Source organism: Rhinatrema bivittatum, chromosome 2 (genome assembly GCF_901001135.1).
Source record: "Rhinatrema bivittatum chromosome 2, aRhiBiv1.1, whole genome shotgun sequence".
In the NCBI taxonomy this organism is placed as follows: Eukaryota; Metazoa; Chordata; class Amphibia; order Gymnophiona; family Rhinatrematidae; genus Rhinatrema; species Rhinatrema bivittatum.
This window is the reverse complement of record NC_042616.1, coordinates 151,177,903-151,192,382: the sequence shown is the minus strand read 5'-3', so window position 1 is coordinate 151,192,382 and position 14,480 is coordinate 151,177,903. Positions and strand designations below refer to the sequence as shown.

General features: G+C 40.1%; 1 protein-coding gene across 1 annotated transcript in view; it reads left to right on the top strand.

Moving 5' to 3' along the window:
- MALRD1 (MAM and LDL receptor class A domain containing 1) overlaps window positions 1-14,480 on the top strand; it is a 954,719-nt gene that overhangs the window by 405,120 nt on the left and 535,119 nt on the right. Inside the window, exon 27 of the mRNA XM_029587045.1 lies at window positions 5,277-5,571. Coding sequence (XP_029442905.1) covers window positions 5,277-5,571 — 295 coding nt within the window. The remainder of the gene's footprint in view (window positions 1-5,276; window positions 5,572-14,480) is intronic.

Genomic DNA, 14,480 nt, shown 5'->3' with positions numbered 1-14,480 from the left:
TTCTACAGATGATTCTAGGAAGGAGGTCAAATTTGGGGACGCTTGCTGGACACTGTCCATTCCTTCCTCTCCTTCCTGTCTCTTAATTCTTGAACTTAAAACATAATACATTTTTGAAATAGATTGATCATCTACATTTAATATAGACACATTTTCAATTAAATATTTTTTCAACAATTCAATAGCAGAGAGAAGCCTAGTCATGGGAAAGTTTAAAAACCTCAAGTTTTTAGCCCTATTCTCATTCTCTAGGCTCTCTATCTGCCTAAGATTAACTAAACTATCCTTAATAAAGGAAGCATTTACTGTCTGTAAAGATGTTATCTGCACAGTATTAGCCTTTCCTACTTCCTCTAATTGTTTTAAACGGTTGTCATGCATCTGCAATACATTTTTCATATCCACATTTCCTTTATTAGTTTGATCCATAAAGCCAGTCATTATTTTCTGCAGGTCGTTGATATCTTTCCATACATCAACCAGAGTCACTGACTGTGGGTCTATGATTGCTGGACTAGAAACCTGTAGTCCAGTCACATCACCAGATCTCCCCACACTCTCTTCCCCCCACCGTTGTGGGTTGTAAATTTGCATCATTCATGTCTACCACCTCTAGTTGTGATTCAATAGGGACATTTAATTCCAACAATGATTGAGATTGTAGTTGTTGGCACGGGCTATCTGAAGCACCCGATGAAAAGGATATATCAGGAATCGTATTGCGGGCTGTTTGACTTACTCGCCTTACGTGCTGGTCCATCGGGCCTCTTGCCTCTGTAGACGCCGGGGAAGATTACCAAATTTTCAGCTTCCTTTTCCTACCCATAGAGTAGGAAAAAGTCACAGAATAAACTTCCAAAAATTTTTTCCCAGGGGCGCGCCCCTTTGGTGCGCGGCTTCGGCTGCACGCCGCTGCTAGCTTGCCTTTATCCCGGCGTTTGGGCCCTCCTTAATGACGTCAATTCGGGGGCGTGGCTTCGGGGCGATTCACGGAAACAGCTCACCAGGTGGAATCGGTGCTCCTGAATCAGCCCTCCTCTGCCACCCTCTCAGATGAGAGGTCTCCAGCTGTAAGTCCTCCCGGTTAACTCCCTAGTTAGCCAGCCTAGGTACTTCTGGAAACATCCTCTCAAAGTATTCTGTGATAGCCAGATCTCAATGCAGAATTGTACATATCAGTACTTTATACTGTCCAGGGCTGCTTTAACCACTTAAAGGGCCATGGGCAAACTTTTGTGGAAAGTCCCTTTGTAAATTTTTTTCCTCCATATTGAGAACTGCCGTCCCTCTTCTCCCTAAGCCCAGAACTCTTCTTCTTCCCCACCCCTAACTAAAACTACATGCATAGTTTTCAAAACCCAAAACTATGTCTGTGCCTAGTTTTCTCCCCCAGCATAACCCTACCCTGGGAATGCCTCCACCACGATGGGGATTACGAGTATGCAATAATGGAAATTCCCACACACTTTTACTCACATACAGGAGGGCAGTTTTTGGATAGGTGATTTTTACAGGTAAATACTTTTTACCCACACAAATCCCTTTAAAATTTAATCTCTAAAAGAAACTGCATTTGTTGAGGGTAATTTTTGAAATGGCTGGCTGGGCTGAAAAGAATGTTTTCCCATACTGCTCACCATCCAAAAAAAAATTATATTTCTGTTGTTTCCTTAGTAGCAGTGACAATAACATCCCTCATTTCCAGATACTTTGTGAAATTACACAAAATCTGAAAAAAAAAGTCATGAGAACCTATATTTGAAACCTGCCATACCAAAATTGCACTAACTCAAAACAACAACAACCATACCAATGAAAAGGCAGCACTACAGATATTATATCAATATACCTCCTGTTGGGAAAAACAGAACAAGCTGGACTGCTACAGATCCCTACAAAGAAACTGCACACTAGCAGAATACCTCACCTTAGTCATGCAAGCAGATCACAGGTCCTCACCAAATGCAGAATAAGAGGCTACAAATTAGATATAGAATTATGCAGCAAAATCAAATTCTTCTTTGATAGGTTGTTTACTCCAGTCTTACCCCTACCCTCCTGTTCCTTGCACACATGAGGGGAATAGAAACATGGAGTGGAGGGGCTGGATTACAGAGCAGATTATCTATTCTTTGCTCTGCAGTGTCTCCTCCACTCACCTCTTCCTCTTCTGTCCTTGAATGACAGAAATGAAGGGACCAGATTAGGTATTAGAGAGGATCTTCTTTTTTCTACTCTGTGCTCTGTCTGCTCCAGGCTCACCCCTTCCCTTCTCTTTCCTATGGCTGTCTGAGAGAGGAGGGGTTGGAGCAGGAGGCAGAGAGCTGCTCCTTGCTAAGATTTTGGGCACTGGCCTGTAGAGTCATCAGACAGAGCCCTGTGTGTTCATGCAGTGGACCCCTGCTATACAAGGCAGCTGCCCTTTTTTTATTACAGGTAAAAGCTGCCCTGGTACTACCACTTCTCACCACCCACTTCACCTTTCAGAAAGAAAAAAGACTAAGGGGCCGATGCAATACTATTCGCGTAAAGCGGACGCTGACTTTTCAGCACCCGCATTCTTAATGCACACATGGTGCCCATAAGGGGGGGGCCACAATGAAATACCCAAATTAGGGGGTCAAGCTAGCAAGGAGGTGCTGCGGTTACTGGTGGTCTGCAGGTTATGAACACCAATGCCGATAAACTCAGTGCCAGTTTTCATAACTGCAGTCAGCCGGTTATGAAAACCGATGCCAAGCATATTGGTGTTGGTCTTCAAAGTGGCTGGCAGAGATTATTTTTTACTTTTAAAAAAGTAGAGAAAACCATTTTTTTCTGCTTTTCTGCACTTTTTTCCAGTGCGCTCAGCTATTAACGCCTGCTCCTGGCAGGTGTTAATAGCTGAGCGATAAATGTGCGTCTGAGACGCACATTTATTTTTTTGCATGCGGAGTGAATGCGTAATAGGCTCATTCACATGCATTTGCATGAGATGAGCGCTAACTCATTCACTCCGCGTCAGACGTGCATTAAATAGGCACTAATCCCCCTATTGCATTAGGGAGTGGATTAGCGCCTATTTAACCCACGTCCGACAGTGGGTTAAACAGTGTGCTCAGATGAGCGCACTGTATTGCATCGGCCCCTAAGAGCGTTGTCTGCTCATGCTGCTCCATGCAGCAACACAGGAACACCAAGTGCTTGCAAGTTGACTGTTCCTGCAGCTCCTCTTCCTACACATGCTTCCTGTTTACATATAAAGCATATGCTGAAGAAGAGAGACTGAAGTCACAGGAACCAAGGGTCCACTATATTCCTAAGCTGTCTGCCTCTTGATGTTGTGCCTAGTATAGCCTCTCTCTCAATCTCTGGCTTTACTATGGTAGGGACAGATAATGTTTGTAATTTTTAAATGTAACATATAGGCTTATTTTGTCTTTGATCTATTGAAATTTTGTTTTCATTTGTGTTTATTGTTTTTAGATTGTTTATTGGTTTTTATTTCATGTTGATGGTTTTGTTTTTATTTGTATTATTCTCACCTAAAGCCTCTTTGGAGGGATAGTTTTTATCAATTTGAGTAATAATAAATAAATCCAGAGCCTAAGTGTGAGGGATAGCTAGAGCCAGGGTTAGGCTGGGAATGGAGAGAAGAACATTTCTGGAAAAGGTATAAAAAATGAAGAGGAAAAGAGAAAGCTGATGAAAGATATGAGAACTAGAGAGGGGTTTGGGAAGGGAGCAAGAGAGTTGGCTCAGGGAGGAGATATGCTAAGAAGTTAAGAACTGGGAGAGGGCAGGATTTGAAACAGGAGGTTGACTTAAAGAGAAGGTTGGCGACAGCTGTATGGAAGAGCTGGGAATGGAACTGAAAAGGAGGAATTGGTGTGTTAGGGAGGAATGGTGGATGTGGGTGTATGAAAGGGCTATGGGTGGAGTATGTGCGTGTGTGTATGTGGTTGGGTAGGATTGTTATGGAGGATCTGTGTATGTGTAGATGGATGGGTGGGTGTGGGTAGTTGATGTGTATTTTGGGAGAGGGGGTGTGTATGTGGGGGTATGGAGCTGTGTGAATTGTGGGTATATGTGGGAGATATCTGAAAGGATGATCTGTGGAGTATGTGCTTTTGGGTAGATAGGTGTTGCATGGTTGGGAAGGGTTTGTAGTGGGTATATGGGGGGATATGGAGGTGGGGAGTTGATTTTTAGCAATAAGGCTATGTGTTTGTAGATTGTGGATGTTGTTATGAGGGAGTGTGTGTGGGAGTTGTGTATAAGCTGGATTGTGTGTGGAGGTGTTGTATGCAAGAGGGTGTGGTTACTGAAGTAAAAGGATGGTTAGGGCAGGTGTGTGTATATGTGTGTGTGTGTGTTTGTGAAAAGCATATTTTTACTCATTATGAGCCACCTTCTGTTTCATTACATATTGGATGGAAAGTAACACATCTTGTTATTATTCCTTTTTTCTGTCTTTATGTACTCTGGGAATTCACATTACTGTGGATTTTAATCACCTTTCCTCCAGTGACATAAGCATTTGTGGTATATCAAGTTTACAATAAGGATAAGGGGAAATGTGGTGGTATGGCCATTTATATCTATTTGTGAGATGCAGAAAGTTTAACACATACACACATACCAAAATAAAACTAAGAGCTACAAAAGAAAATTTACACATTATAATATAAACAAAAAATCTTAAACAAAATCAAAACTGAAGAGCCTGAAAAAGTGAAATGAAATGTAAAGATAGTATTAACATTTATTTTGCATAATTGCTAGAATACTGCTAAAGTACTTTGCCAGAGTTCCACTCATTTGTAAGAATATTATCAAAATAAGAAGTAATATTTTGCCTCATCTGGCAATTGCTAGAGTTTGGAAACATCTGCTCCTGTGTACACTTTTAAAAATGTGCCATCAGTTCCACATCAAGTATACCTTGTCTTTAGTGGGGAAATGACAGTTCTGTAAGTAAGAACTGAAGCAGGCTTCAAAACACGGTTTTGGAATAAAAATACACCTGGTTTAATATGTTTTGTGTGCCTTACAAAGTTAACCATCTTAAAACATTTCACATAACTGGAAGGATAGCAGCAAAATGGCTACACAAGGCTGTTCTTTTATTTTTATGTTCCAGGGAGAAAACCATAATCTATAGCTCTTGAACAATAGAAATTGCTGAATTACCAATTTACTGAACAATTAGAATGTTGCCTTGTTTTCAAATTAATTTTAGTGTTCATCACAATGAAATTATTATGACACCTGCTCTTCATTTACTGTTGTTACAGATCATTTTCTACTATCAAATATCAGGAATAAGTGCTGGATCACTAACCATATACCAAGTAACGGTAACAAACTATGAAAAAACTTTGCTAAACTTTACTGGGGACCAGGGAAACTTCTGGCAGAGACAAGAACTGACATTGATAGCTGCAGAAGAAGACTTCCGTGTCACATTTGAAGGGAACGTTGGAAGAGGTGAAAAGGGACACATTGCACTTGATGACATTTTTTTCACCAAAGAATGCCTACCATCACCTAAGGCTTTTCCAAAAGAATCTACGATACCTCCCCCAATAGGTATATTCACTTTTTTTTTCTTTAGTCCCAAAACAATAGCCTAGATATAGTAAGACATTCCTCAGAGCAGACCAATAAATCCATGATGATTAGTCTGTTAATTTAGAAAGTGAAACATTGAAAGAAACCAGACAGAAATAAGTGTGAATACATTTTCTGATTTCAGCACAGCATGTTCTAAATTATGGTAAAACCCAGAAAACCTGGAAATCTTGATTTGATAGGTTACCTTAGTTATCAGTCATTTAACATTTTTGGCATGAACTTTTATAGTCATGTCAATTTTCTTATGCAGTCCTATTTATACTGATGCCACTATGTAAATAAATATAGTTTTTAATATTGAAACACTGCAAGAGTACATCAGCCAATTATCAGATTAGGCAACTTGTATATAATATTTACCACTGAAAGTTAGTGTAGGGGTATAAGTGGAATGTTTGTGATATCATTATTAATCCAAACAAATGACTTCCCCAAAACAAAATAATCTATGTGTCTTAAATACACAGTATTTTACTCCATCATACTAGACACTACCCGTCAAAAAGACCTTCATTGTCTGATCTTTAATCATTTGGCAAGATATTTTTTTTAATATAATTTTAAGCTGATTATTAAACTTATCTTAGTAAATTGTGACATCCCAAACACTAGTCCCATCCTGACATGGTCCACATTTTGAAACCTCCAGTTTCTGCTTCAGGGGGTGCAGAGCATTTAACCAAATTGCAACTTCAGTGTTGTTTAACCAAATTGCATCATCGCTGTTAATGAATTTCATCGCAGCATGATAGTGTTTTAAATGGCGTCCAGGTCTTGCCAAATGATTAAAGATAAGACAATGAAGGTATTTTTGACCGGTAGTATCTAGTATGATGGCGTAAAACACTGTGTATTTAAGACACATAGATTATTTTGTTTTGAGGATTGCTTTGAATATTTTCCCTACTTTATTCAAGCTATTACTAGTGGGAGGGTATGATATCATTATGTCATACTGTTGTATTGATAGAATTAGTCTCCTTTTATTTTAAGTTAGGGATATGCACAACCACTATGTTCAGTTCAGTTCATGTCTTTCATTTTCAGTCCATTTTTGGGAGGAGGGGGATTATTTTGCTTTTATCTGTTTTATGCATTCTATATACAAATAGTACACAAATATTTTGGAGGGCAGTTTCAGTTCTATTCTTTGATTCATTTCAGATTTAACAAAATGAAATAAAAATGTTCATTTTCACTTCAGATTACCATTTATTTAAAAAAAAAAAAAATGCACATCCCTATTCCTTACTGGTTATTGCTCTGCTTTGCAGCCAGAAGAATGCTGGGCTGCATAGAGAGATAAAGAAGGTGATAATGTCCTTGTACATGTCCTTGGTAAAGCCTCACTTGGAGTTATTTGTTCAGTTCTGGAGACCTTATCTCAAAAAGGATAGAGACAGGACAGAGGAATTCCAGAGAAGGGTGACTAAAATGGTGTGGGACTGTATCGGAAGACTTATGAAGAGAGGCTGAAGGATCTAAATATGTATACCCTGGAGGAGAGGAGGTGCAGGGGAGAAATGATACAGACCTTAAGACACCTGAAAGGTTTTAATGATGCACAAACTTCAAACCTTTTCCACTGGAAAATAAAGAATAGAATTAGGGGTCACAAAATGAAACTCCAGGGAGGACAACTCAGAACCAACATCAGGAAATATTTCTTCATGGAGAGGGTGATGGATGCTTGAATGCCTGGAATTACTTTCCAGAAGAGGTGGTGAGGAAAAAAACAGTAATTGAATTAAAAAAGGCATGGAATAAACACTGTGGATTCCTAATGACTAGAGAATGGAAATGAAGAAAAGCGTGCATGAGGATAACCTGCATGGAGAGCAGTTACTGTCCTTAACCAATTAGCTTTCATGATTTGACTCAGTTGCAACATCACTGTCTGCTTCAATGGTGGGGGTAAAAGAGGAATTGGGTTCAGGTGACAGCAACACTGGGCCCTGACATTTACAGTCTGGGTACTGATACACAGACATTAGGAGAAAAGTGCAGAACTGCTTCTACAGCCAAGTCCAAAAGCAAAGCATGTTCAAGCAGCATTGTCTGAATTTTCAAGGCTGCTCACCTCGTAAAAAATGTTACTAGTAGTATTACTATCCTTAACATAAGGCTTGAGGGCATGGAGTAGCAGTTACTATCATAAGAAACTTGCTGGGCAGACTGGATGGACTATTTGGTCTTTTTCTGCCATCATTACTATGTTAATGTTACTATGTAAGTACTGTGGGAAGACAACTGCCCTCTGTCAGGGTTATGCCCATTATCTTCAGGTTGCATGCAGAACCAGATTGTAGAACATTATTTGATTTTCTAGAGACAGCAGTGTGAGGAAATATGCTTTAAATACATACTAGATTGTTCAGATTAGCAGTGGCAACAGGAAAAATACTTGAAATAAGATATATTTTGTAAAAAAATTCTCTGTTAAAAATCAAAGCAATAGATTAATTGCATGCTCTGCCTTTCATAATTGGCCTTGACCTAATGTTACTACTGCTGCTATTACTTAATATTTCTATAGCACTACATGATATACGCAGAGCTGTACAAATATACATAAAGACAGTCCCTACTCAATAGAGCTCAATGTTTACACTTATACCTTTAATTTTGGACTGCATTGCATTACATCATTAAGTAATTGCCTGTTATTAAGTCCTATCAGCACAAGTGACTGTACTGACTGGAAATGTTTTATTCCAAAGACAGCATTTGCTGACTCTTACTTGGTCTGATAAATTATTTCTTAAAATACAAATTTGTTAAACTTGAGATTATTGCATTCAGTATCTTTGGAATATTGCTTCCAGTCTTGTCTCTGGTTTCTTTTTTTTTTCTTTTAGTTGTGATATTTAATAATGCTAATTAGAAAAAAAAACCACTAGAAGCAAATATTTTTATTACTCGTACAAGACACTTTTCTCTCCCCAGATCCTTCTGTTTCAAATGAGCATCTCTGAGGTAGCCACCATGTGTAGTGCCCTCTTACCTTCCTCTTTGTGCAGTTATATCTTACCTTCAACCCTGTCACAAAAGTGCAGCCAGGGCATTGTTGATTTGCTGCTTCTGAGACATCTGCAGCCCTTCTCAACCTGCCATTTCCTCATGGGACTCTGTCATGCCCCTGATCACTTGACTCTATGAGCCAATGAAGTGCCGGTGAGGATTTGACCAATGACAAAACTGAAAGGACAAAGATTTCAAATTTGCATAGATTTTCTGGCGAGTAATTGGAAATAATTACAGTAGGACAGCAGAAGTGCGGCTTTTGATGCTGCCCTTTGAGCCTGCTGTCCCATGGTGGGATTTTCTAAGTGAGTATCCCAGTTAGGCTGGTTGTGGGAGATTATCGGATGGCTTAGGAAGAGCTTAGTTGTAACTCACTAGGAGCTGCAGCGCCAATTCTCTGCTGCATCCATGTTGTTGCTATAGTGGATGAGAGCTGCTGCTAGGTCCTGTGATCTGTGACTGGGATGCTGCTTTGCTGAAGGGAGGTACAAAGGATAAAGATCCCACAGACTAGAAGGAAGACCACTTCTCAGAGGAGTCATTTGGAGAGCATGAGTGACCAGTCTCATACAGAGAAGTCTCTTTCTGGTCCTTGCAAAAAAAACCCCAAAAAACTGTCAGCCACTGGATCATGGTCCAGTGACATTTATCACCACATTAAAAGCATTGCTATTCACCTTCACCAAAACTAAGCCTGTGAATTACAGTTAAGCCCAAATTTTTAATTGTTTCAAATTTTAACCCTTTAATACCTGTCCTACCACCATAGCAAGGCAGAAGGGAGAATCCCTTTACACCTCCTAGCTGAACTCTTTCCAAGTTTCATTATTGCCTGTTGCTCCAGAGGAACTGAAGGCATAGCATGTAGCTGCTAACCCTCAAGAGTTAAAGGATGTAGCACAGAAATTTGCCTTGTGAGGGCTTGGGGAAAATTGTGTATATTACTGGGCCCTATTATTGGTGTAAATATATACCCTTGAGAATTATAGTAGTGAGCTCACTAATAATGTAAAGGTATGCATGGCCATGCTTCCATTAGATTTAAGGTTATAGATTATTGCTGGAAACCAGTTTACTGTGTATCTATATTCATACCTGTTTATGGTGCTGCGGTCCCGGTCACGACCGGGGCCTTACCTTCTCTTCTCTCCCGGTCCCGGCAGCGCAAACATCGACGGCGTCCCCACGGAGGCCGCCACGGGAACACCCTTCCTCTAGGCGTGCGCACGTGCGGGAGGGGCACTGAAATAGCCAGCTTTCCACCGCGCAATGCTCCGCCCCCTTCTGCTGACATCAGACGCCGGGGGGGATTTAACCCCGGTGTCTGCACTCACTCAGGGCCTTGCAACTGGGTCCCTCCTTGGTCCCTAGTTGCTCCTGGCCCCGAGGTGTGCCTGCTTCAGAGTCTGCCTTCCAGCTACAGAGTCTGCCTGCCTGCTTCAGAGTCTCCCTGCTTGCCTACCATCGTACCTGCCTGCTTGCTTGCTTCATTGCCCGCTTGCTCCAGTGGCCGGGCCCCTACGGGCTCCTCCCGGGGGGGGGGCTCCGGTCTCTGCTCCAGTTCCTTCCTGGCTCCAGTTCCGAGCCTTGCCTCAGTTCCTGCCTGGCTCCAGTTCCGAGTCTTGCCACAGTTCCTGTCTGCTTCCAGCTCCAGCCCTCTTCAGTTCCTGCCTGACTCCGGATCCCTGCCTGCCTGCTCCAGTTCCAGCTTCCGTGATCTCCTAAGTTCCAGCGGCCGGGCTCCTACGGGCTCCTCCCGGGGGAGTACTGGCTTCCAGGGTGAAGCTCACCTCCAGCTCCTGCCTGGTATCCACCTCCCGACCTGTCACTCACCAGAGACTATAGTACACCTCTCCCCAGTCTCTCACAGGTCGGCCCAAGGGTCCACTAAACAGCTCATTCACAACATATGGTTCAAACTTTGGAATGCTGTACTAGATATTACTCCTATTGCTGGAAATTTTCTGTGCTAGAAATTACTATTAAATATTTAGAGATTTCTTGTTCAGCTTCTACCTGTTTTCTTTGTATTTCAGTCACTATTTGCTGTGTTCCTAATATAAAGAGCTACTCCTCCTTACCCCTTTTACCTATTTTGTCTCTTCTAAATTGATTATAATGTGGGATAGACATCCGAATCCTGGTTTCCATTACACTTAGACACTTTTGGTTGTCATCACATTTTCTCTGCATGGTTGCCTCCAGGTCTTTCATTTTAAGAATAAAGCTTTTAGCATTTACATACATGACTTTCCAAGATGATGCAATGTCAATCTATCTGTTTCTTTTTCCCTCGTCTTAATTATTTTTGTAGCTATCTAACCTTTCATTCTGATTGCTTTCTCCCATATTTTATTGTATGGTTGATTTTGGACTGTGATTCCTTAGGCCTTGCCTTGTTTACCTCAGCTGTTTATGCTTGTAAAAGAGTGCAGTATGTTCTTCCCCCTTCCTTAGTTGAAATGTTGGTCAATATAGGACTTGAAATGATGACAAAGGACTGTAAGAATTTTCCTGGAGAGATGTGAACCGGAACCATGACTTCTCCTCTCAGTTGCATTCCCAGTCACCACAATAGCCCTGTACGAATCTTTCAGCCATGAATGTTCTAAGCAGATCACACTTCTGAGAAGGTTACAGATTTAAATACCTGTCCAGATCCTCACCCTAACTCCTTGAACTGCATCTGAATCTTTACTAACTCATCATATGCCAGGTCATTTATATCCTTTCACATTTTTTATGCTAACATCTGGATTCTCTGCACATCCCTGCAAGCTGAGACAATTGGGATGCAAATGATGTCCCTCACCCTCTGGTTATTTCTCAGGTTAATTTTTCTTACTACAGAGTCCCCTATCAAAATTTGCTGATTTCTCCTTCTGATGTTTATCACCCTGTGAGGTTTTCAGTAGCAAAACGATTTCATTCCGCATGTGATTCTAATGAAAAATGAAATCAGGTTAATACTGGTGTTTTTTTAATTTTTGAATAGCACTCAGTCAATTTTATAGGAATCTTTGGAGAATAATAAAATTACATTACATTGGCATATAGAGAAAACAAAAGTCCAAAAGCAATTTTGATATGTAGAAATGCTTCAAAACTGAAATAGCATGCACCAGATGACTACAGTTCCACAGGACTTGACACATTTTTGTTGACATTTCATTTTCTATTTTGGAAGATATTTCTGAGACTTGAACGTATGGAAAATTACTTAAGTCTGACTATTTTACTGCAAAACAGGATTAAAGCAAAAAGTTAAGTGATTATGTCCACTTACAGACCCTTTTTCCTAAGTACCTGGTATCCCAATACAAATCAACACTTAATACAATTCACTCAGAACATTTTTCTATCTCAAAAGGTCTATCAGACCTGTTCTCGCAGTCCCTAGGGCTGCCTGCAGTTTGAGTAGAGTTGTAGAAGAGAATGATTTCCTTTGAGTTGGTTCTGCATATTGCTTATGATTTATAAAGAACAAGGAAGCAGGTTAAAGAAAACACTGTATCTTCCATGAAGGCTGATAGCGATGTACATTCTTTTTAAAGAAATAGAAAAAATATGACAAATCACCTGCATTACATTTTGTTTAAAAATGAAACAAACAAACAAAAACACCCTCCACTATTTTTTTTTATCTCCTACTTTTCTTTTGGAAAAGGCCCCTCCTGGACCTTCCCTATAACCCCACCGCCACCACTACCCACTATCACCAAAAACAATCCTCCTTCTCTCCTGATCCTCTGGGAAGATGGCACCAGCCTGACCTGAGACCAGTGCCACTTTGCAGTACGTCTGTACTCCTTAGGTCAGTGACAATTTTCAACTAGGACCTGGTGGGGCAGGAGCAACTAGGGATTAGTCCTGATCCTTTCTACTTTGCAGACCCCCAGGAAAGAGCCCGGGAGGGCTTAATTTCGCTGTGCAGTGCAATGTTATTATCATATTCTTCCAAAGTTGCTGTCAGAGCAATGCTTGAAGTGGCCAGGAGCAGGCAATACATTATTCGGGTTTCTGGGATGTGAGGCAGGTCCAGGGACTGGGGAGGGGAATAGAGGTTGCAGGTAGGTGGGGAAGAGGGCAGAAGTAGACTGTTGTGTTTTTTTTTCTTGCTGCAAATTGAGAAGGGGTGACAGCCTTGGGGTGCTAGAACCCACTGCTTTTCGTTATTTGGTGGGTTGAGGGGCTGGGGTGATTGGGTGCTATTCCCACACCTATTTTTTTTTTAATTCTTTATTTATTCAAATTTTCCTTTACAATGAACAGAAAGTTTATATCATTTACATTCAATGACACATAATTACCGAAATTAACAATTTTAATATAAACATCTTTTTCTGTATTCAATATTTATAAAGTAATATAGATTCTCAGGAGTCTTTAGGAGCATCATCAATTAAGAAATCTAAATTGTTAGACAAAATAAAGAAATATACAGTATCTATCTTTATTAATTTCCTCAATGATCAGGTGATATTGACCTCTCTTTTACAGTTATCTATAAATATCCTTAACTGATTGGGGTCATAAAAAATATACTTATTTTCCTTGTAAGTGAACATGCATTTACAAGGATATCTAATAACCAATTGGATCCCAAAGGACTTAGCTTCTTGCATCATGTCCACAAACTTCTTCCTTCTAATCTGAGTGTCCCTTGTAACATCGGGATAAATCCAGACTTTCTGTCCTAGATATGTTTTATTATGGTTACGAAGAAACGTTCTTAAAACTAGGTCCCCACACCTATTTTTAAGTGCTTTTTGGGGTGCCAAAGTTGTTATTTTTCTTTAATTTCTATTTTGCAGTCATTTTATTTTGAATATAGCTAGTTAGCTAGCAAGTTATCTGGCTAGATGCGGTCAGAAAACCAGTTATGTTCAAACATGATCAGTTAAATTTGAACATTATCTTGCTAAAGGTAGCTGGATAATTTTACGTGAGTACTGTGCAATGTTCAGTGGGTTCTTTATCCCACTTTATATCTGGGAAAAATTATCCAGCTAATTTCGCTGTTTAACTTGGCCACTAAATTGCTTTCTGAATATTGACCTCCTATAGCCAGACATTCAATTGAAACTAACAAGCCAGCTCAGGTCTGAGAGGACCGATTAAGATCTATAGTATGAATTATGCTGGAAAATTTAGTCAGCGCTCAATATTGTGGTAACTGGCTAAATCTGAAAACCCATCCCAGGAATGCCGACAACTCAGCTCCATTTTTGGCTGGCTAATTTTGTGTACCTCATGCATTTGAGGGCACAGAATTATCCTGCCAGTGAAGGGTGATTTTTAACTGGTTAGATTTATATAATTGAAAGCCAATTTAACTGCATATATCTTTTGAACATTGACTCATATGTTAAGATGCCCATTTTCCTTAAACTAGGGTTGCTAAGTGACTCCAGATTTAAAGGACAGGTTCATCCAGTCTTGGATTTACCCCACTGCATGCTGGGACTTTAAGTTCTAAATTTTGCTATCATAGTCCCTTAGAAAAAGCAAGACTAAAAGTCCCTGGTTTTACCCCTATAGCAGGGTAAAACCAGGAGTGGATCAGCCTGTCCTGAAAATCTGGAGTCATTTGGCAACCCTATCTTAAACCGATTTTGATATTATTTTAGAAAAAAGTGTTACTGCTTGGTATATTTATACTATGGTAGTTTGGCAACAGTAATATCTTCCAGTTCTTAAATACATTCATATAGAAGAGCTTTCTCTTTTATCTTGTGTGTATGTTCAACTTCTATGTCTGTGATAGCTTTTAAAACTTTATTGACATTATTGCAAATATAATAGTGACCCAGAAACTCTTAAGTTAATTGTGATCATTT